Raw genomic sequence first — 24,161 nt, forward strand, 5'->3', positions numbered from 1 at the left:
GGCTACATATATTCATACGGGCCATTTTCAGCCCTTTCCTGGGTAGATTATCAGAGATAGACATAATACTGAAAAGAGCAGACAAAGCAAGAGAAAAAATGTACATTCAGCAGTCCATTAATCAATTGGTGTGTGTGCTGTGGGGTTGAGGCTACGAAGCCATAGGCTTGGCTCTCTCATCCCTTCCAGGCTTCTGGGAGGGAGGGTGGACAATGAGCCTGTCATAGCGGATGTAAGTAATGTCCCCACGCGCTCAGGCAGCTTTCATGGCTGGGATCAGTTCTTTCCTCTTCTGGCGCACAGCTTCAGGATAGTCCTCATTGAGGAAGATATACGTTCCTCTCAAGATCTTGGAATGTATATAGCACATTGACTCTGTACCGGTACCACCTGTAAATAGCCTCATTGCTGTTATTTTATTGTTGCTCTTTAATTATTTTGTATTATTAATCTTTTTATTATATATTTTTTTCTTCAGTTTATTTTAGTAAATACTTTCTTAACACGTTTTTTTCTTAAAACTGCATTGTTTGTTAAGGGCTTGTAAGTAAGCATTTCACTGTTGTATTCGGCGCATGTGACAAATAACATAACATAACAACATAAATTTCCATATCAACAGCCACGGCAAGTCATGTTCAAGAAAATCCGGAACAAATTGTGATTAAACACTGCCATTGATTGTCCCACTTGGAAAGTTCATATTTCTATGTAATTGTACTATTCATATGATGTTCTACCTTTTATCTATTCTTTATATCTCTTTTCATTTAACATGTGGAGAGCTGACATTCTATCAGACTAGGACAATAACATCATATAATCAATGTGTTTTCCTCTTTCCTCACAGTTGATAAAACACTATGAAATACGCACTGACACTACCGGAGCCACAGTCAAGCCAATCACAAGAACCCTTCTGGTCCATGCTACCCCAGTCAACCTGCAGTTTATTGAAAGGACAGTCTAGCAGCAGGAGGAACCAATGGCAGTAGGAGTTTCCTTACAAACCACATTAGTATGCACACGGTGTACGTCTTCCTGTCACCAAGCACTACTTTACGGATGGTCACTTGGTGTACTTTATATCACTTAACTTTCCCATACCTTAACAAACAGCGATGAACATTAAGCTAGCCTGCTATCCCGGGGCTAGTACCTGTCAGACGGGGCTAGTAGAAAATGTGCCTCACTAACCCGACGGCTAGTGAAATCTGTCCTTTTTCAAGTATCGCATGGCACATATTTTGGACCTGGGCTAGTAAATATTGTGGTCTACTAGTCAGGCTGGCCACTGCCCAAAATCTTTAAGTTCCATCCCTGACGTTAACAAGTGACCCAAAAATGTGTAACATCATGACCACAACACAGTGAGACCACAGTGAGGCCCTGTTGCTGACCATTTGATGTCATTAGTCATGTATTTGTGTAAATACGTTTATTTTAACTGCTCCAGTTGAGGCTATTTACTCTTTGTCACTAACAAACGCAGTGTCATTTTTTTTTTAAGTTATGTGATTTTAACATGTATTTTATATTAAAATGACTATGCACATACTATGATAGATGATGAATTACCTAAAAATATATGTTGTTAATGTTATAAATTCAGTATTGAAGACCAACAGGATTTTCTCCACCAACCATGGCAACTTTAATTATTCAAGCAGTGGGATAAAAGTCTTAGGCATACTGAACAGTATTTTATCACAAAATATATTCCGTAAAAGTCCTGTTATTCATCTTTTCATAGTATAGTTTGATATGACTCCTCCCCATCCCTAGATAATCAATTCTTTCTGGCATGCTTTGGAGTTAATTGTGACATAAAATGCCTTTTCCAAGTCAGTATTGTGGATTCAGAGTGAGTCATTAGATAATAAGGGTGTTAATAAGGAATATTACTATCAGATCTGTTTCCCACTTGGCACAGACGTCAATTCAACATCTATTCCGCGTTGGTTCAACGCCATTTCATTGAAATGACGTGGAAACAGCGTTGATTCAACCAGTGTGTACCCAGTGGGCTGCGTCTTTTAGTTACAGTGGTGGAAAAAGTACCCAATTGTCATACTTGAGTAAAAGTAAAGATACCTTAATAAAAAATGACTCAAGTAAAAGTGAAAGTCACCCAGTAAATTACTGCTTGAGTAAAAGTCTAAAATGATTTGGTTTTAAATATACTTAAGTATCAAAAGTAAAAGTACAAATAATTTCAAATTTCTTACATTAAGCAATCCAGATGGCCCCATTTTTTTTATTTTTTAAATTTACGGAAAGCCAAGGCACACTTCAACACTCAGACATAATTTACAAACGAAGCATGTGTGTTTATTGAGCCCGCCAGATCAGAGGCAGTAGATGACCAGGGATGTTCTCTTGACAAGTGTGTGAATTGTACCATTTTCCTGTCCTGCTAAGCATTCACAATGTAACAAGTACTTTTCGGTGTCAGGGAAAATGTATGGATTAAAAAGTACATGATTTTATTTCGGAATGTAGTGAAGTAAAAGTTGTCAAAATATAAATAGTTAAGTACAGATACCCCAATAAACTACTTAAGTAGTACTTTAAAGTATTTTTGGTTCCCCTTTTCTTGTGCTCTCTCTCTCTCTTCCTCTCTCTCCTCTCTTTATCTCTCTCCCCCTCTCTCCCATCTCTCTCGCTCGCTCTCTCGCTCGCTCTCTCTCTCTCTCTCTCTCTCTCTCTCTCTCTCTCTCTCTCTCTCTCTCTCTCTCTCTCTCTCTCTCTCTCTCTCTCTCTCTCTCTCTCTCTCTCTCTCTCTCTCTCTCTCTCTCTCATTAACTATTTCATTCAGCCCACACATTCCACAACAACTCAGATGAATTATGTAGTCAGTGTCTCTACTGCCTGTGGTGCCCATGCATAGGAGATGGGCTCTGGCACCATGGTGGAACTCCATAACACATCAAAGGATAATGTGAATGGCACATGCTAAACATTAATTTATTTTACAATAGGAGTCTACTGACAATGACAAATACAACCCATTGGCATGGCAGGGGTTTATTTGGGAAATAGTTTTATGCTAATATTACTGTATAGACTACCGAGTTTTACAATGCAATGTGATTTTTAGAGGGCTCATTGTCTCCTAGATGTTGGAAATCGGGAAATAGAAGAAATTAATGATACTTTTTTGTAGGAATAGTTGTTTTTGAGTCACTTCAACAACAGTACAATCAGTGAGAAACAATGCACTTTTTGAACAACCAGAAATGCATAACTTGTCCCAATTATAAGTACCAGAAAGTATGGAAATTGTCCACTTCATAAGGTACCCTACTCTGCATGAGCAAACACGTACTGTTACTATCCACCAATGTGACTCGTGGGACTCACGATGATCACGTCAGGCTAATTTCAACAGGCACTCCACGCCCAGGTTTGCGGGTTAAAAAACCCAAACAAGAACTCTATTGTGAATCCAAAGAGTCTGGCTCACAGGCGGGTTCCCATACTCAACTCCTCTCTGTAAAGTAAGATCCGCTATTCAATTGACTACGTGACAGGATCAGATCTGCACTGAAAAGTCATTGAAGATTAAGTCAAAAATTCATGGATCTGGAGTGGAATATTAACTAACGGGTTGAACATATGTTATAAGAGAGCTGCGTTTCCATTGCTGCGCTCACAGTCACAGACAGACAAGAGAGGGACGGACTTGGACTCACGTCAAGAGGTCCACCGACCGATGCAACACTAGTGCCAAAAACATTTCAGAAAATACACAGGAATGGGGATACGAAAGGGTAATGCGTGCATAGACTTTTAGAAAATAAAGTATTCGGAAGATGTTTTTTATTGGATGCATGGGCCGTGGATTATTGAAGGAAAGCGTTTTATGCACAAATGTTATCAATAGTTGTGACAATTTACAAAAATGACGCGTTTGATAGCGCTGTCTGCAACTTTCAGACTGTTGTGATAATGGTGTATGCATTCAGTGTTTTCACAGGATGGATTTAGGCAAATTGCTAACATATGTGCTCGATTTATAGAAATGCTGAAATACTGTATGTGTAGTGGTTGACATTTTGCCTTCAGTAACCACGTTTCCATACACAGTTTTTATGCAAGTAAAGTGATACCATCATAACAGCTGTGATGGAAACATGAAGTTTCCGTACAATTTTATAAATGCCTACGGATGATTTGTTCGTTCTACATGGTGGGATCTTTTGTGTTGGTAAAATGTATTATGCGAGAAATGGCGGTGGACACTTTTTGTTAAAATATTGATATAATAACCATCATATCGAAGTAAATTTGAAGTCACGCGATGATATGGGTGTGTGGTTCTCCCACGACGACTCGGGAAACGTTGTCTACAGATAATAAATAAATGATGATGAATTTCACAGGGTGGTGAAAGTGCACGGTGATGTTTCTTTTTCAATAATAATATAGGATATTTTTATTCGGTACATGAAAACTTACACGAAAAAGTACATTTTGTGTGCACTATGTCATCACCCACTTATTTTTATCCACAGGTATGTTTGGTCGAAACACCACTGGTGGGAAAATGCACATTTTCTTTATGCGGATTCTAGAATATTTGGATGAAAATCTGTCACTTTTTCTATTTCAACTGTTCTACTCCGCTAGCCAGCACCTTGCCTAAACATGTGTACTATTCTTTCGCCTCCAGATTAGCCAATTGGAATCGAAATCTAGCTAGTGTTAGATTTTTACTGTAGAAAGTTCGGAAGATGTTTGCCACCACACCTGTCATTAGGCTTCTCATACACCATCACTATTACAAGGGAACTGATGCAACACGCACATTTTACTGAGTGTTTGTATTTGCCTATTTTCTAATTTGGCTATCTCATAAAATACAGGTTATTAGCATCAACCACTGTTTTCTCTTAGACCATAGCCTAATAATAATGAGTAGTCCATGCGGATAATAATAATAATAATGAGTAGTCCATCATTGATTATTATTTTATTATTAATAGTCAGTCATGTAATAGAGTAATAATGACCATTTCCAAAACGATGCGCAACATTTACTTGTATTTGTCCCTCCGTGAATACTGCAAGACGGGTTTGATTGAATAGTGCTCAAGTGAAAGTCTTACTCATTCCATAGACCAGCATTAGATAATGTAAATGCAGTATGTCATGTCCTAGCCAGCCCTACAAATATTACGCCAAATTCATGATAATACACTTAATATTTGGATATTGTCTTCATAGTGTAAATACATTTAAAACATCTAATTTGATTGGTCACATGCACAGAATACAATAGGTGTAGACTTGTAAGGTTAAATGCTCATATATGTTCATTTTGAATATCATGAATTTGGAGTACTATTTATAGGGCTAGTCATGTCCATGCATCGTGTGCATACAATACCTCTAAAATTATGTTATTTTGTGATTACTTCACAGAGCTCAAATTGGAAATTCATGAAAGTGGAAAGACAAGCAAATCACCGGTAATGTTTTATATTTCTTCATGTTTTATTGCACAATATATTCATGGTCATGTATTTGGACCGCATTGAACAGGTAAAACAATGGATATTAACTGGAAAATTCTTGGCAAGATTTCTGGGTTTTCCTTCGTTGATCATTTCAACTTTCATTTCTTCTTCAGACTTATTATTAACTTCTCTTTTCTTTGGACCATGATTAATGTCAAATTACCTGTCAGTTGCTCTTTAGTCTAATCTGTAATGTGCTGGTGTGATTAATGAATGACTCTTTATAATGTATCCTAAATGGCATCCTATTCCCTATTTAGTGTACTATTTTAGACCAGAGCTTAATGGGCCCAGGTCAAAAGTACTACCCTATGTAGTGAATAGGGTGCCATTTGGGACGAAGACTTACTGACTCTTGCTCAGTAGTAAAGCATTATGGACAATAGCATCAATTCATTGTTTAACTGGCATGTTAGTATGAGTCATGTATTACTCTAGAAAACACATACAGCTTTTAATGACTCTCTTTCTCTTTCTCTTTCTCTCTCTCTCTCTCTCTGTCTTTGTCTTTCGTTCCCTCTTTCTCTGTCTCTCTCTCTCTCTCTCTCTATTTGTCTTTGTCTTTCGCTCTCTCTTTTCATATTTCTTTCTTACTTTCTTCTCAGAAACTATGTGGAACCAACTACCCTGTCTGCATCTCCTTCATTGTGGTGAATGAGTTCTGTGAACGCTTCTCCTACTATGGCATGAAAGGTAGGTAACCTATAATTAAGAATAGTTTTCCTAACTACACTGTAATGGAAAACTGTAATTTATACGGTCATTTTAGGTATTATCAATAGTAAAAAAAACAGAAAAGTTTTAGTGCAGCTTACTGTAAATGATGGTTCATTGTGCTTTATTTTTGAATGGTACTGTAATTCCACAGAACAGAAATAGGACAGAACTCCGGTAAATAACTTAAATTGACATATTTTTATTGCCGCATGAACGTTTGGGTATGAGCCCTTCTTCAGCATGCCCTTGCAATGGCAATCAATATCACAACACCACACAGGTTCTAAATGATACACTCACAGTCAGTATTGGCCCAATCAAGAGATCCCAGCAGAGGAAGCTGTGAATTATGGTGCATTGTGGAGAAATGTTGTGTGCAGGTAATGAGTCGCTGGCTCATTAACATATTTCGAGACGTGCCTTGCAAGTGGCTATATTTGTTGCACCTGTTAGTGAGAATGCTCTACCAATTGAACTGATATGTGGTAGTAGTGGCCTAACAATTTAATGTGTATAGGCGACAGAGCAGAGTAGTTCAAGACTTAACACTGTTTTGGTGTCTATATGGGTCCACAGACTCAACAGTCTCAGTGTTCATTTTGTATTTCTTTAACGCTGGTGAATTTGCTATGTAGTGTAGAGCAGGTGAGCTGGTTCTACTCTTTTTGCCTGTTTTGTGGTGGAAAACTGAATGGGTCGAGCATAACATGTCAACCCTTTTACCCATAGATAGATAGATAGATAGGCTAAAAAGGTTTTAGCAATTTTATATTTTTTTGGTTAAGCTTTCATTAAATGTACCCCTCCATATTGCACACAAGGTTCCATTCCCGCTGTCACAAGGGGCTTTTTTGCTGATTTAAGATGGAAACATCACATGATCTAGACTCCCTGTCTGACCGCTACTTCCTCTACCTCTTCGACTTCCTCTACTTCCTGAAACACACTTCTTGAAAAAGAAAATGTGTTATCAATAAACACATTTTCTTGTGTTATTGCCAAACTCTATTTATCGCATTTATTGATAACACATTTTCTTTTACAATAAAGACCTGACCAAGAGGGAGCGATGATATACTGTATTCTTCAAGCTCTGATCCCCGGTGCTTCCTTATCTATTTCTCCTTACTTCCCGGCTGTGCTTGTGTGAAGCGGTGCTGACGCTGTACTTCATCAACTACCTGCATTGGGACCAGAACCTGTCCACAGCAGTGTACCATGCCTTCTCCAGCCTCTGCTACTTCACCCCTGTTCTGGGGGCCCTCATTGCTGACTCCTGGCTGGGCAAGTTCAAGTGAGTTAGATGGAGAAGTCAATGCCTCCAATCCCCCAGTGGGAAATATATGAGGGTGGCGTCACTTTAGATTGGAGGATGGGCTGCATTCCATTCCAGCCATAACAATGAGCCTGTCCTCAGATTTCTCCCTCCAACAGCTTCCACTGTTGTTGTTTCTTGTCTTAGTTGACGAGAAGCTCAAGCAACTGTGAAAGTCACTACTGTGTCATGTCATCCACAGGACCATTGTTTATCTCTCTGTTGTCTATGTGCTCGGTCACGTCGTCAAGTCGGTTGGGGCCATACCGAGTGTGGGGGACTCGACCATACACATGTGAGTAGTCTGACAAATTGATTGATACAGTTGAAGTCGGAAGTTTACATACACTTAGGTTGGAGTCATTAAAACTCGTTTTTCAACCACTCCACAGATTTCTTGTTAACAAACTATAGTTTTGGCAAGTCGGTTAGGACATCTACTTTGTGCATGACACAAGTAATTTTTACAACAATTGTTTACAGATAGATTATTTCACTTATAATTCACTGTATCACAATTCCAGTGGGTCATAAGTTTACATACACTAAATTGACTGTGCCTTTAAACAGCTTGGAAAATTCCATACAATTATGTCATGGCTTTAGAAGCTTCTGATAGGCTAATTGACATAATTTGAGTCAATTGGAGGTGTACCTGTGGATGTATTTCAAGGCCTACCATCAAACTCAGTGCCCCTTTGCTTGACATCATGGGAAAATCAAAAGAAATCAGCCAAGACCTCAGAAAAAAATTGTAGACCTCCACAATTCTGGTTCATCCTTCGGAGCAATTTCCAAACGCCTGAAGGTACCACGTTCATCTCTATAAACAATAGTACGCAAGTATAAACACCATGGGACCACGCAGCCATCATACCGCTCAGGAAGGTGACGCGTTTTGTCTCCTAGAGATGAACGTACTTTGGTGTGAAAAGTGCAAATCAATCACGGAACAATAGAAAAGGACTTTGTGAAGATGCTGGAGGAAACAGGTACAAAAGTATCTATATCCAGAGTTAAATGAGTCCTATATCAACATAACCTGAAAGGCCGCTCAGCAAGGAAGAAGCTACTGCTCCAAAACCGCCATAAAAAAAGCCAGACTACGGTTTGCAACTGCACATGGGGACAAAGATCCTACTTTTTGGAGAAATGTCCTCTGGTCTGATGAAACAAACATTGAACTGTTTGGCCATAATGACCATCATTATGTTTGGAGGAAAAAGGGGCAGGCTTGCAAGCCGAAGAACACCATCCCAACCGTGAAGCACGGGGTTGTCAGAATCATGATGTGGGGGTGCTTTGCTGCAGGAGCAACTGGAGCACTTCACAAAATATATGGCATCATGAGGAAGTAAAATTATGTGGATATATTGAAGCAACATCTCAAGACATCAGTCAGGAAGTTCAAGCTTGATCGCAAATGGGTCTTCCAAATGGACAATGACCCCAAGCATACTTTCAAAGTTTTGGCAAAATGGCTTAAGGTCAACAAAGTCAAGGTATTGGAGTGGCCATCACACCGCCCGGACCTCAATCCTATAGAAAATGTGTGGGCAGAACTGAAAAAGCATGTGCGAGCAAGGACACTTACAAACCTGACTCAGTTACACCAGCTCTGTCATGGAGGAATGGGCCAAAATTCACCCAATTTATTGTGGGAAGCTTGTGGAAGGCTACCCGAAACATTTGACCCATGTTCAATAATTTAAAGGCTACGCTCCCAAATACTAATTGAGTGTATGTAAACCTCTTACCCACTGGGAATGTGATGAATGAAATAAAAGCTGAAATAAATAATTCTCTCTACTATTATTCTGACATTTCACATTCTTAAAATAAAGTGGTGATCCTAACTGACCGAAGACAGGGAATTTTTACTATGATTAAATCAGGAATTGTGAAAAACTGAGTTTAAATGTATTTGGCTAAAGTGTAGGACAGAGACTTGCTCAGTAGTAAAGCATTATGGACAGCAGCATCAATTCATTGTTTAACTGACCCGTTAGTATGAGTCATGTATTACTCTAGAAAACACATACAGCTTTTAATGACTTTTAATGATTGTGAAAAACTTAGTTTAAATGTACTTTGCAAAGGTGTATGTAAACTTCCGACTTCAATGTGCATCTGAGATAGGAATGTTGACCAACCTTAAACTCAACAACAATGTCTCTCTCTCTCTCTCTCTCTCTCTCTCTCTCTCTCTCTCTCTCTCTCTCTCTCTCTCTCTCTCCTCTCTCTCTCTCTCTCTCTCTCTCTCTCTCTCTCTCTCTCTCTCTCTCTCTCTCTCTCTCTCTCTCTCTCTCTCTCTCTCTCTCTCTCTCTCTCTCTCTCTCTCTCTCTCCTCTCTCTCTCTCTCTCTCTCTCTCTCTCTTCTCTCTCTCTCTCTCTCTCTCTCTCTCTCTCTCTCTCTCTCTCTCTCTCTCTCTCTCTCTCTCTCTCTCTCTCTCTCTCTCTCAGAGCATTGTCTATGGTGGGGCTGATCCTTATAGCCTTTGGCACAGGAGGCATCAAACCCTGTGTAGCAGCGTTCGGAGGAGATCAGTTTGATGAAGAACATGTAAGAGATTCTATCAGTCTAGTCTTAAATACACACTAATAATACTCTCATTGCAACATATGAGGAAGTTCTCAATCTAATACCTGTTATTACTGAAGTGTGTAGGCTTAGCTACAGAAGAATGGGATGAAAATCATGCTACAAATTGAAGAAAAAACGAATTTGACCTGAAAAAGTATAAAATTAATTTATGATATTAAACGGTGATCACCATCATTGGGTTTTCTCCCTTGTTACCTCAGACGAACGAAAGGAGGAAATTCTTCTCCATCTTCTATATGTCCATCAATGCTGGGAGTGTCTTATCGACAGTCATCACTCCAATACTGCGAGGTTCGTGTCCACATTAACCTTAACCCTTATCTCAAAGGTGAAAGGCATTGAGGGCTTAGGCCTCTGAAGTGAAAGGCATTGAGGGCTTAGGCCTCTGAAGTGAAAGGCATTGAGGGCTTAGGCCTCTGAAGTGAAAGGCATTGAGGGCTCAGGCCTCTGAAGTGAAAGGCATTGAGGGCTCAGGCCTCTCAGGTGAAAGGCATTGAGGGCTCAGGCCTCTCAGGTAAAAGGCATTGAGGGCTCAGGCCTCTCAGGTGAAAGGCATTGAGGGCTCAGGCCTCTCAGGTGAAAGGCATTGAGTGCTCAGGCCTCTCAGGTGAAAGGCATTGAGGGCTCAGGCCTCTCAGGTGAAAGGCATTGAGGGCTCAGGCCTCTCAGGTGAAAGGCATTGAGGGCTCAGGCCTCTCAGGTGAAAGGCATTGAGGGCTCAGGCCTCTCAGGTAAAAGGCATTGAGGGCTCAGGCCTCTCAGGTGAAAGGCATTGAGTGCTCAGGCCTCTCAGGTAAAAGGCATTGAGGGCTCAGGCCTCTCAGGTGAAAGGCATTGAGGGCTCAGGCCTCTCAGGTGAAAGGCATTGAGTGCTCAGGCCTCTCAGGTGAAAGGCATTGAGGGCTCAGGCCTCTCCGGTGAAAGGCATTGAGGGCTCAGGCCTCTCAGGTGAAAGGCATTGAGGGCTCAGGCCTCTCAGGTGAAAGGCTTTGAGGTCTCAGGCCTCTCAGGTGGAAGGCATTGAGGGCTCAGGCCTCTCAGGTGAAAGGCATTGAGAGCTCAGGCCTCTCAGGTGAAAGGCATTGAGGGCTCAGGCCTCTCAGGTAAAAGGCATTGAGGGCTCAGGCCTCTCAGGTGAAAGGCATTGAGGGCTCAGGCCTCTGCCTTTGCTCATGGCTGCTGCTGTATGTTCTTGCACTTACAGGAAATGTACAGTGTTTTGGCGGTGACTGCTACGCTCTTGCTTTCGGAGTACCAGCCATTTTGATGGTCATTGCTCTAGGTGAGTGTGCTCTCTTCTTCACACCTTATCTAATGAAGCTAGTCTGGGTTTCTGTTGCATACTTGGAGTAGAATATACCCAGTGGGTAAACCTGGTTGAAATGACGTTATTAAATGACCAGATTACAACCTTGCCGGCTGGGGGTACAGAATGTATTGAATCGATTCAGCACAGACCTGGTTGTGCAGCAGGCTTGTATACACGAGCTACTGCACTATTCATATAGCCAAGCTGCCATTATGGGTCACACCAGGGGGGATGTGGCCCCACCAGTTGGAAAACAGGATCTTGTTTTGATGGCACATGCTTTAGTGAGGTAGAGGCAGTGAACACTAAATCCCATATGGATTGAGAGGAATGGGATTCAGAGGCAGTCATCAGAAAGATCCTAGTGGCAGGACCACAGAGGCAGTCATCAGAAAGATCCTAGTGGCAGGACCACAGAGGCAGTCATCAGAAAGATCCTAGTGGCAGGACCACAGAGGCAGTCATCAGAAAGATCCTAGTGGCAGGACCACAGAGGCAGTCATCAGAAAGACCCTAGAGGACCACAGAGGTGTGTAAACATGGCGCCTCGCCAGTCAAAACAACCCAGAACTGTGTCACGCACGCACGCACGCACGCACGCACGCACGCACGCACACACACACACACACACACACACACACACACACACACAGTCTTGTCCATAATAACATAGTGCTTGATTCAGTGGTGGGTGGGGGACAGTAACAATACAACCTGTTGTTGACATATGAAAATACAGTCTGAAGGTCTTTTGGCTAGTTGGTTTTAGCTCCTGGGCTGAATAAATGTCACACACCCAGATAACACACATCATCAACACTCCGTGCTAGACAAGAAGTTTACTCTAACAGGGAGTGTGTTTCTTCTTTACCATTACCCCTTCATGGATGACCAGGGATAGAAATGACCAGGGATAGAAATGACCAGGGATAGAAATGACCAGGGATAGAAATGACCAGGGATAGAAATTACCAGGGATAGAAATGACCAGGGATAGAAATGACCACGGATAGAAATTACCAGGGATAGAAATGCCAAAAACCCACTCTAGGAACTCCTAGAATTCACCATTTTACAGGAACTCCTAGAATTCACCGTTTTACAGGAACTCCTAGAATTCACAGTTTTACAGGAACTCCTAGAATTCACAGTTTTACAGGAAGTCCTAGAATTCACAGTTTTACAGGAAGTCCTAGAATTCAGTTTTACAGGAACTCCTAGAATTCACAGTTTTACAGGAAGTCCTAGAATTCAGTTTTACAGGAACTCCTAGAATTCAGTTTTACAGCAACTCCTAGAATTCAGTTTTACAGGAACTCCTAGAATTCAGTTTTACAGGAACTCCTAGAATTCACAGTTTTACAGGAAGTCCTAGAATTCAGTTTTACATGTCAAAAGTATTTTAAACGAGGGAACTCATTTCCCCTTGGATCTGACAGAAAGACAATATTGATGGTATTTTGTTTTGCGGTTAGGCAATGCTCTTTGGAGGATTTTATTTTATTGCGATAGTACATTTACAATCAGTAGATTCTACTCAACATCTACTCAAATGTGTCTATGTCTTTGTAGTCGTGTTCATCTCTGGAAGTGGGATGTATAAGAAGAGTCCACCTGAGGGGAACGTCTTATTGGATGTGTGTCGGTGCCTGGGGGTAAGTCATTCACCTCTCTCAACAGTCACACATTTCCATAGAAAGATGAGTCTCTTGTGGCAGATTGTTAACATTGCTGGCTAGTACACTCAAGATCTGGTTCTGAGATAATAGAAAGATAAACAACTGAAGAATACTACCCCTGGGCTTACTGGACCATGACTGTTCCTGTTCGCTCCATCCTACAGTTGGCCATCAAGAACCGCTGGATGAGCTCTAAGCATGACTCTAAGAGGAAACACTGGCTGGACTGGGCAGAGGAGAAGTATCCGGTATGATTATCAAGAATGAAATAACTCCAGTGAGGACTATAATGACTTCATGGAGCTTTTAACTGTCCCATTAACAATGTTTCAGATTATAATACCATAATATGATATAAAGATGAGAAACATTTATGGCGATCTGGCTTACAGGTAAAAGGTATGTATCCATTCTAAGGAAAAGGTATATGTGTATGTATGAAGAAGTTTCTGGTGAAATGGACCCATACTGTATGTTCTCCTATGTGCTTCTCTACAGAAACGTCTGATCCATGAGATTAAGATGGTCCTGAGGGTTCTGGTGCTCTACATCCCTCTGCCCATGTTCTGGGCTCTGTTTGACCAGCAGGTAAGGACCCAATGCTTACCCTAACCAGCTTGGACCTTCCTAAATAGAACAGTAACCACCACCCTGGCTGTTAAAAAGCCCCTAAGCAGGACCATTCATGGTTCCCAAACCCAGGCCAATACAGTAGATACGGACCAAGTAAAGACAAAACGGTTTGAAATTACATCATTTCAACCAGATTACAACTCTTTACTTTTTTAAATGATATTATTCCAACCAGCTTTGCCCTCTGGGACCCCAAGTTCTGCTTGCCTCACTGCTTGATCTTAAGGTATTGTTCTGTTGTCTCCTCTCATCTCCTCTCCTCTCCTCTCTTCTCATTTCCTCTCCTCTCCTCTCCTCTCCTCTCTTCTCATCTCCTCTCATCTCCTCTCTTCTCATCTCCTCTCCTCTGGTCAACGACCAAACAACACCACAATAACAACTGATTAAGAAAAAGTGCAAACCCCAAAACTCCATCCATCCAACCTTCTCTAACCCAGAGTCCCTGGGAACATTCCTCTGATAAAACACTGTGATTAAAACTAACAAGAAGAACAAAAACCTCTATCTTAGTTTTAATGAAGGGAATCTAAGTTGTTTATAGGCACGAACATTTTGTTTGGCTTTGCATTAGGCATGTTAGAAGCCAAGGACATGCTGGATTGATGAGGTCTGATTATACCATTGAAGTGAATGGTGATGGCGAACCAGCTATCCAGTGCCATAGAATACAGTGAATGGGTCAGTGATAACATGATAACATTTAGCCTTCTTTGTTATATGGTACTATAGGGATCCCGCTGGACTCTCCAGGCCACCCGGATGAACATGGCCTTTGTAAGTTCTTTGTCTTTCCTTCAATGTACAGGACATTACAACAGGAGTCTCGTAGTGAATGCCCTTCGTAAGTTCCTTTCCTATTCTAGCTTTTGAAACGGTGTAACAATGTGCTCTACAACTGTGGTAAAACCCAAGTGTACAACATTTATGATTTCATAGTATTTTGCATTGTTTTACTATCGTTGACTGTAATCTGAAATAGAGATCTTGTTTGGAATCTGTCTCTATGTTACAGGGATCAACATTCGTTCTGAAGCCTGATCAAATGCAGGTGCCTGCAGCTTCTTACTCTCTTCCTAGTATTCTATAGTGCATTACGACTGCTGGTGATGTTTATACTGTAACTGTAACCATAGGTTCTCTCTATAATGGCCTTGAGTAAGACCACACGTGTTCTCTCCTGAACCCATACCCTTTTATAATGGACATTATCACCATAAGGCTATAACGTCATTGACTAAATAAATTGAGCAAGAATATTTACTAGTGTCTTTTCTAAGTTTGCTTCAGCAACCAATCTGATTTGATGGTATTTTTTGTTGTGATTTATATAGAGTCATCAGAAGCTTCCGTGTGTTTTGTTTGGTCCTTGTTGTTTCAGATGTTAAACGCTCTGCTGATCCTCATGTTTGTGCCCATCTTTGACGTGGTTGTCTACCCACTTGTAGGCCGGTGCAGGATCAATCTGACGTGAGTGGACCATGGCTGTGTCTGAAAACCTTATTATGCAGCTGTCAAATCCTTGCTTCCTCTGTCCTTATTTCCTCACTCTGTCTCAAAGCTCATTGGACGAGGATACCGTAGGGAGCTTGGACCTCGGCTCTTGGATCCTCACTTCCAATGAGCTTCAAGAGGAATTGTGGAAACAAGGACGGAGGAAGAAAGGGTTTGACGGCTGGAAACTACAGTCTTCAACAGTAGTCGAAGGCTGTTTGGGGTGGCAGGTAGCCTAGTAGTTAGTGTTGGGCCAGTAACTGAAAGGTTGCTGGATCAAATCCCCGAGCTGACAAGGTAAAGACCTGTCGTTATGCCCCTGAACAAGGCAGTTAACCCACTGTTCCCCGGTAGGCCATCATTGTAAATAAGAATTTGCTATTAACTGACTTGCCTAGTTAAATAAAAAAACAGTCATCCTTCAAGAGTAAGGAATGGGGCAAGAACAAGCATCATGTGGGTTGGACAACATTTTTCATGCGCCTCTTGGTCATAAAGAAAATGTTTGTAGCTGTTTTTCTGCAGTACCTTGTGATCTTATCATATCATTGAGATACGTGGAAGATACGCTCAAACAATGTTGTGCAAACATCTTATGTAGTCCTACAGAAAGATAAAACAATTGACCACATTAATCATTTCTAAGAATGGAAACCGTTGTTACTGTGTAGTTCTGTGTAGTAGGGACAATATTGACCAATGTGCGTTGACGCCAAGTTGTCTTGTTGGAGTCCATAGGAGTGTGGTTTAGAGACAGAAAGCCTGATACTGTCTCCATCTCCCCTTTAGAGACAGAATGCCTGATACGTCTCCATCTCCCCTTTAGAGACAGAATGCCTGATACGTCTCCATCTCCCCTTTAGAGACAGAATGCCTGATACTGTCTCCATCTCCCCTTTAGAGACAGAATGCCTGATACGTCTCCATCTCCCCTTTAGAGACAGAATGCCTGATACCGTCTCCATCTCCCCTTTAGAGACAGAATGCCTGATACTGTCTCCATCTCCCCTTTAGAGACAGAAAGCCTGATACGTCTCCATCTCCCCTTTAGAGACAGAATGCCTGATACTGTCTCCATCTCCCCTTTAGAGACAGAAAGCCTGATACCGTCTCCATCTCCCCTTTAGAGACAGAAAGCCTGATACGTCTCCATCTCCCCTTTAGAGACAGAAAGCCTGATACGTCTCCATCTCCCCTTTAGAGACAGAAAGCCTGATACGTCTCCATCTCCCCTTTAGAGACAGAAAGCCTGATACGTCTCCATCTCCCCTTTAGAGACAGAAAGCCTGATACCGTCTCCATCTCCCCTTTAGAGACAGAAAGCCTGATACGTCTCCATCTCCCCTTTAGAGACAGAAAGCCTGATACGTCTCCATCTCCCCTTTAGAGACAGAAAGCCTGATACGTCTCCATCTCCCCTTTAGAGACAGAAAGCCTGATACGTCTCCATCTCCCCTTAGGCCGCTGAAGAAGATGGCTGTTGGTATGATCTTTGCAGCGCTTGCCTTCGGTGCTGCCACCTTGGTGGAGGTCAACGTCATGGTAAGATGCAGCATCTCTGGCAGAGGAGGCTGGTGGGAGGAGCTATAGGCTTATTGTAATGGATGGAATGGAATAAATGGAAACGTATCCAACATATGGAAACCACGTTAGACTCCGTTCCATTCATTCCATTCCAGTCATTACAATGAGCCCATCCTACTATAGCTCCTCCCACCAGCCTCCTCGGATCTCTGGGTCACTTCACTTCTGTAAGTGACACTCCAGGTCATCTGTTTTTGCAGTTGCGCTGCATAGATGGTCTGATCTCACAATGCCTGGAGAAGTGTTTAGTGTAGCAGGAACAACATTAATATGTTGCAACTGTAAAAACAAATCCACCTGGATTGCCACCTTTGTAACAGAGACAGTCACCTGTCCTCTGATGTCCCCTCTCTCTCTATTCCTCTGCTAGAAAACGGTGGTGGAGCCTGCACCTCATGGACAGTGTCTGCTACAGGTCTACAACCTGGCTGACAGTGACGTCAAACTAAGCATCCCTGGGAGTAACCTATTCTCACAACCCATCAAATCCTATGAGGTAAACTGGGCTGGGGCGTTTTACCCTAGTTTTACTCTGCTACGCTAATAATGCTGTGACTAATAATAAACCTTGACTTCATAGAAAGCAGACCTACCAGATAGGATTGCCATGAGAAATGGCTGTAGACTCCGTAGACGCTCCATAGTCTGACACCATAGGAGTCTACAGCTACATCTCACGGCAACAGGGTGTGTTCTGAGGTCAACAGGTCCATTGTTCTACAGCTATTACAGCCAGACCTGGGTTCAAATACTATTTGAAATCTTTCAAAAACCTTGTGTTTGCTTTAGCCTGCCTGGAGTTTGCCGTTTTGTGACTATTTTATTGGTTCCATTGTGCCAGGAAAGCTTGATCAAGCCCAGTTGGAGTATTTGAAATAATTGAATATTTGAACGCAGGTCTGATTAGAGCTGAACATTAATCATGGCAATACATGTAATACACATGCCTCTTTGTCTATCAGGATCCTCAAGCATATCAGCATCTTGAACTGGGGGGACACAACAAGACCATCACTGTGGGGATCAATCACAATGGACACTTTCATGAGTGTAGAGAGACTTTCACAGAGCAGAAAGCCTACAGTCTCGTCCTGCACAGCAAAACCTCGGGAATAGTGTGTCAACTAGTGAGTCTGAAGTTCACTATTATCTTACAGTTCTGTAGAACTGTACTTTCAGTCACTACAGAAATCATTTCTGTGTTTGCAATCTGTTTCTGTTTTCATTTTTTTAATAATATAGGCGACAGACAACATACTTAAAAGTGAAAAAATGGAAGCATACCTGAGGTAATCATGTGTTTATGTTTGAATTGAAATAGGAATAATACTCCATCGGAAAGACTGACTTCCGTTAGTTCAGTGAATACGCTGAAAAGATTCAAGTATTGCTCTAACAGGTTCATAAACACGCGGAGTGAGGCTGTGAACGTAACAACGGCTGGTGTGGACTTTTACATACCCGCCGACTATGGCATATCTCCCAATAAGAGTGTGGAAAGAAATGAGTGAGTGGCCATATTTCTGTTCCATTGCAGTTCATCTTAAAATAGTGTAAAGTGTCTCTTCCTAGTCCACTGACAAAGCATTCAATAATTGATATTCCTAATTTTCTAACATTGAACATCTGACTAATGTAGTAATAATTTAGAAATAGATACAGTCCACAGGATGCTGGTGGCACCTTAATTAAAGAGGACGAGCTCGTGGTAATGGCTGGAGCAGAATAAGTGGAATGGTATCAAATACTTCAAACAAGTGGTTTCCATGTGTTTGATACCATTCCATATGCTCCATTCCAGCCATTATTATGAGCCGTCCTCCCCTCAGCAGCCTCCACTGATAGTCAGTATCATATCTCAGTATCCACAGATCTCTTTTACCTCTGCCCTCTCTAAATCCTTCACCTATGCCATCTCTCACAGGTATACACACGTGAGGTGTACATCAGGCTCACAGGATTTCTCCATTAACCTGGGCCTGCTTGACTCTGGAGCTTCATACACCGTCATCCTCAAAGGGGTGAGTCAGCCCACTGCCTATACATGAGATCACAAAATACCATACTGTATGTAGGTACTATTAAGTGCTGCCTGCTATGGCCTGAAACCACATTGGCAGTATAAATACATGGACTAGCACAGTACTAGCTACTTCTAGTACTAGCTACCTAGTAAGTTCCACTTCCTAAAGGTATGTGATCCCTGCGGGAATTGAACCCACGACCTTGGCATTGCTCACATCGTCAGTGCCTGCTCTGGCAGACAGGACTCATATCTTCCTTTACTTTTGTCCAGGGCCCTGGACAGATCATTCCCCAGAAGATGGAGGATGTCAAGGTTATTTTTTCTCTCTGCATTGTTGGGAATTTTACTGTTAGTCTACGTCTGTTGTTTACGAAGCATGTGATTCAATTATTTTTTATTTGATTTGTGAAGGCCAACAATGTTCACATAGCCTGGCAGATCCCCCAGTATGCCCTGATGACAGCAGGAGAAGTCATGTTCTCCATCACAGGCATCGAGTTCTCCTATTCACAGGTCAGTAGGTATCCAGTGATTATTGATTGAGTATTGGTTGAGTATTGACTAATAAACCTCAAATGCTTACTTAGGCACCTGTGTAGATCTGAAAGAATTGGTGTCCAGTATGATGAACACTTAGCTTATACCAACCAGAAACCTTTCAGATCTACTAGAAGTGGCTAGGGGGTATAGACAGCTACGGGTTGATTATTAGGAATTCAGCCTCTACAAGGAGATCATGTTTGAGTGAAGAACATGTGATATGCTTTTCCCTGCCAATGATAAACAATATCTAGGTCTATGTTCAATACAGGCCCCAGCCAACATGAAGTCAGTGCTGCAGGCCGGCTGGCTGCTGACTGTAGCCTTTGGTAATGTCATTGTGCTAATCGTAGCAGAGGGGGCAGGTCTGGATCAGGTACGTCCCAGTGGTAGAAGACGGTTTTGTTTTTACTGTGCCTTTTAGGAAGCCTTGTCAGAGCACCATTGAACCCATAGACCTCATAAAACAGTTAAAACGAGTCAAACAGAGCAGTGTCTGGTTTCCCTCTAGTGGACTACTGCAATCACAACAATAATAATGGCTTGTTCCCTTTCTCTCTCCAGCTTGAGTAGCGAGTACACCAGGATAATAAGTATGGCTATCAAATAACAACCATAGTCCCCAGTGTTAAATGTGTTTAACATTGATTCTGACATTCCCAGTGGATGGAGTTCCTGCTGTTCGCTGGCCTCCTGGTGGCAGTCTGCATCATCTTCTCCATCATGGCTTACTTCTACACCTACGTAGACCCAGGCGAGCTAGACAAGCTGTTCCCAGACAAGACAGTCAATGAGGATGAAGACGAGCTGAAGAAGGACCAGACAGATGACACTATGTACTTGAACTCCATAGAGAAGAGCACCAAGATGTAGTCTGGTGACTGACTTCAGAATATTTCCCTCTCAGGAGATTTGTAAGCCCCTAGTGTGGAATGTTTTTTGTTTTATACATTTGTAAATTGAAGCAAAGTATTAAGATATGGTGATTGAGTTTATTTTACTTGCTGTACCTTACTGTATGTTGTTAGTTATTGTCACACCCTGTCTGTGTGATCTTACAGTATGGACTAACCACAGTTAGCACTCCAACTGAGACACTTCTCAAAATCTGGAGGTCAGACCAGGACCAGTGCTAACAAAACACATTGTTGAAATGCTGTATATTGTTTTTGTGAATTTATCAAATGTTACTGTACATAGTAAAATGATCTGAAGTCCCCTGTTTACAATGATGTTCAAAGATGAAGAGGAAAACAACGGACTCTTGTAGTTTACAATTACAGTTTTGTTACAATTACAGCATTCTGTCTCTAATTACAATTACAGAACATTGTGAAAAAGGTCCTTCTTTAGCAGGCATGAAACTTAAGGATTTTGGGTACTAGACAGCTGGTCTAGTAGAACAATTTTTACTAGTGGCCTAGATTAATTTCCATCCCTGCTCTTTAGACTGGCTACCTGAGACAAATACTGGAGTAGACTTAACTAAATAAGCCTCATTCAAATGACAAACTATGAGTCAGGGAAAAATGTCTAGTGTGTCCTAATCATTTGATAGATAGACCTTCATAAAACATTCCACTCCTGGGAACCATTTTACTCTAATTGTACTCTTGTACGTAAATAAAAATGTGTACATTTCTCTGAATATGATACTTTTATTTCTGATGGGTTTCTGAAAGCTTGCTACTCTTACGTTTTTGCAGGACTACCTCATTGTTGGTGGCGCTTACATGTTTCTAGAATATATTCATTCAGAACTTTGGTTTCCTTCCCTTGTCACAGACCCAGGATTATAGAGAGACAGAAAAATAACACATCACTTCCTGGTAACTGGGACATATCACATCATCACTCCTTAGACAGCATTCATTAATCACAATACCATAACAGCCTGCCTTTCTAACATCTTCACCCCAACTGGTACCCGATTCCCTATATAGTCCTTCCACTTCAGACCAGAGCCCCTGGACGCAAACAGAACCTACCAGCTGGGGAGGGGAAGGCAGAAAATGTAGCCGACATCTGAGAAATACTAGCTATCACTGTTATTATTACAAGGATTATACAAAGTTACATTTTCAGTGCTATTTTGGAGCGCTATTTGCTCGGCATAGGTAGAAAATAAATGTCTAATTTCACAAGACTACAAACATGGTAAGAATGGAAGAAATGCTCTTGACTTGGATTTGACCTCATGGAGTCGCCAAGACTATAACATACTACACTCAGTGTAAACCATATACACTGAGTGTCTAAAACATTAGGAACACCATCCTAATATTGAGTTGCAACCCCTTTTGCCCTTAGCACAGACTCAATTCGTCTGGGCATGGACTCTACAAGGTGTCCAAAACGTCAATAAGGGATCATAGCTTTCACCTGGATCAGCCTGGTCAGTCTATGTCATGGAAAGAGCAAGTGTTCATAATGTTTTGTACACTCAGTGTAGATGGGGTAGAAAAAGGAGGAGCAGGAGGGTAAGAAAATATAGAAAAAAGTGTGAAACCTCTTTCCGTTTTCCCTTCTCTGACACTTTGGAATAACTATCAGCCAGGCAGGATTTCCCATGTGGGCACTGCAGAGCATGGCCGTTCATTCAGTGGTTTCTGAATCACTGTTAACTCCACAGAGGCTTGCGTCACAAATGGCACCCTATTCCCTATATAGTGCACTACTTTTGACCAGGACCGTTCTACTCTCGCCTTATCATCAAGCCGTTCTGGTCAATAGTAGTGCACTATATAGGGAACAAGGTGCCATTTGGGACGTAGCCAGAGACTCCCAGCAGCATTAGGGGAAATAATAGCCAGTGTCAGAGGTATTAATACTATGATATGCTCCACCTTGACTACCTCAGCCGTCAAGTCAACTGAACCCAGTTAAACTCTATAGACTTACTGATGATGACTCCTTTCCCCATTTTTAACAATTGGGGGAAGTTACGTACAATCTACTTGTTAGGCTCTGTTGCAATATCCATACTAGCTTAGCACTTAGAATGAAGCAATGTATTTTGGCATTCAATCTCAGTAGCATACTAGAATGAACGTTGGAATGTAGATTATGAAGCTATGGTGTTGTGGCTGTCCCTGACCGGACTCTCTCCATCAGTAGCTCAGAGACTCTAGCAATGACCTCAGGGTGAACCAGGCACTGCAGTAGGTCGTTGGTGGTGATGGCAACAGGGCAGTGTGCTCTGTCACCATTGCCCTGGTCTCTGTCCCCAGGTGGTGGCCTTCCTCCATCTCTGCACCCTGGCTGTGGTAACAGTAGGGGGTCTGAGGCTGAACCGGAGCTGGACATGCTTTCCCCTCCATGCTGGTGCTGGGCTCTACTCCCACTGACAGGTGTGGGAGGGGTGTTTTGGGTTACGCTGCAAGACCTGATTATGTCACAGTCTCTGGATGGTGACGTTCTGTCTTGGTTTTTGGGGTTCTGCTCTGTAGTTTCCTGGTTGGTGATCTGGTTCCAGGCCACAGGGATGAGGTGAGGGCCGAAGGGCATGGTGGATGGTGTGTAAGAGGAGGAAAGGTACTCTGCTGGTGGTGATGAAGAGCTGGTGTTCTTAGCTTGGCCCCTGGAGTCACGTTTTGCCCTTGGACATGCTGGGGTGTCCTGGGTCTGTTGGTCACGGTGACTTGCTATCCCTCTCTTCTCCATGCAGGCCCCCACAGCCAGGTTCAGGTACTGCATGTTCTCGTCATGTCCCACCAACCCCTCCTTTGGAAAAATAAAAAAAGTCAAAACTATAAACTCAACCGTTATGAAATGAACCAATGTTTCGTCACTCTCCGCTTTACTCAGGGACTATGGTCAGTACTGTGTGTTTACAGGGACTATGGTCAGTACTGTGTGTTTACAGGGACTATGGTCAGTACTGTGTGTTTACAGGGACTATGGTCAGTACTGTGTGTTTACAGGGACTATGGTCTGTACTGTGTGTTTACAGGGACTATGGTCAGTACTGTGTGTTTACAGGGACTATGGTCAGTACTGTGTGTTTACAGGGACTATGGTCTGTACTGTGTGTTTACAGGGACTATGGTCAGTACTGTGTGTTTACAGGGACTATGGTCAGTACTGTGTGTTTACAGGGACTATGGTCAGTACTGTGTGTTTACAGGGACTATGGTCAGTACTGTGTGTTTACAGGGACTATGGTCAGTACTGTGTGTTTACAGGGACTATGGTCAGTAGGTAAAAATGGTAAAGGTAAAAATCTGTCGTTCTGCCCCTGAACAAGTCAGTTAACCCACTATTCTCCAGTAGGCCGTCATTGTAAATAAGAATTTGTTCTTAACTGACTTGCCTAGATAAATAAAATAAAACATTTTTAAAACTAGTCACACACACACAATGCTCTGTCATCTCTGTGGAGCTCTTAATTTCTTAACTAAAAAGGCCGGTTTTAAGGCCTCCCGGGTGGCGCAGTGGTCTAAGGCACTAGCTGTGCCACTAGAGACTCCGGGTTTGAGCCCAGGCTCTGTCGCAGCCGGCCACGACTGGGAGGTCCAAGGGGCGACGCACAATTGGCCTAGCGTCATCCGAGTTAGGGAGGGTTTTGCCTGTCTCATCGCGCAAGAGATCCAGGTCTCAGTCTGTTTTCCCTGTTAAAATAAAGATAAAAAAAAATAAAAAATAGCAACTCCTGTGGCTGGCTAGGTGCACGGTGTTTCCTCCGACACATTGGTGCGGCTGGCTTCTGGGTTGGATGCACGCTGTGTTAAGAAGAAGTGC

The 24,161-nt window shown here is 42.2% G+C and overlaps 2 protein-coding genes across 3 annotated transcripts in view; one reads left to right on the forward strand and one right to left on the reverse strand.

Annotated features, from left to right (window-relative positions):
* The first annotated feature begins 3,430 nt into the window (after positions 1 to 3,430).
* LOC129816589 (solute carrier family 15 member 2-like) lies at positions 3,431 to 21,069 on the forward strand. 2 transcript variants are annotated; one of them, XM_055871264.1, is made up of 25 exons: positions 3,431 to 3,773; positions 5,428 to 5,474; positions 6,128 to 6,215; positions 7,392 to 7,533; positions 7,757 to 7,849; positions 10,018 to 10,117; positions 10,360 to 10,450; positions 11,364 to 11,441; positions 13,041 to 13,123; positions 13,312 to 13,395; positions 13,646 to 13,735; positions 13,956 to 14,006; positions 14,510 to 14,554; positions 14,793 to 14,828; positions 15,159 to 15,247; positions 16,732 to 16,813; positions 17,226 to 17,351; positions 17,818 to 17,982; positions 18,098 to 18,144; positions 18,255 to 18,362; positions 18,780 to 18,876; positions 19,152 to 19,193; positions 19,293 to 19,394; positions 19,693 to 19,797; positions 20,085 to 21,069. In XM_055871264.1, the coding sequence occupies exons 1-25, from the start codon at positions 3,758 to 3,760 to the stop codon at positions 20,292 to 20,294; spliced, it is 2,217 nt and encodes a 738-aa protein (XP_055727239.1). In that variant the 5' UTR covers positions 3,431 to 3,757; the 3' UTR covers positions 20,295 to 21,069. The 2 variants fall into 2 exon arrangements, with proteins under 2 accessions (XP_055727239.1, XP_055727240.1); XM_055871265.1 differs by lacking the exon at positions 13,956 to 14,006.
* Positions 20,567 to 24,161, reverse strand: part of hspbap1 (hspb associated protein 1) — a 41,206-nt gene continuing 37,611 nt past the window's right edge. The window contains exon 8 of the mRNA XM_055871266.1: positions 20,567 to 23,144. Within this exon, the coding sequence (XP_055727241.1) occupies positions 22,494 to 23,144 (651 nt within the window). The 3' untranslated portion in view covers positions 20,567 to 22,493. The remainder of the gene's footprint in view (positions 23,145 to 24,161) is intronic.

The sequence above is a fragment of the Salvelinus fontinalis genome, chromosome 19 (genome assembly GCF_029448725.1).
Source record: "Salvelinus fontinalis isolate EN_2023a chromosome 19, ASM2944872v1, whole genome shotgun sequence".
NCBI classification, from domain to species: Eukaryota; Metazoa; Chordata; class Actinopteri; order Salmoniformes; family Salmonidae; genus Salvelinus; species Salvelinus fontinalis.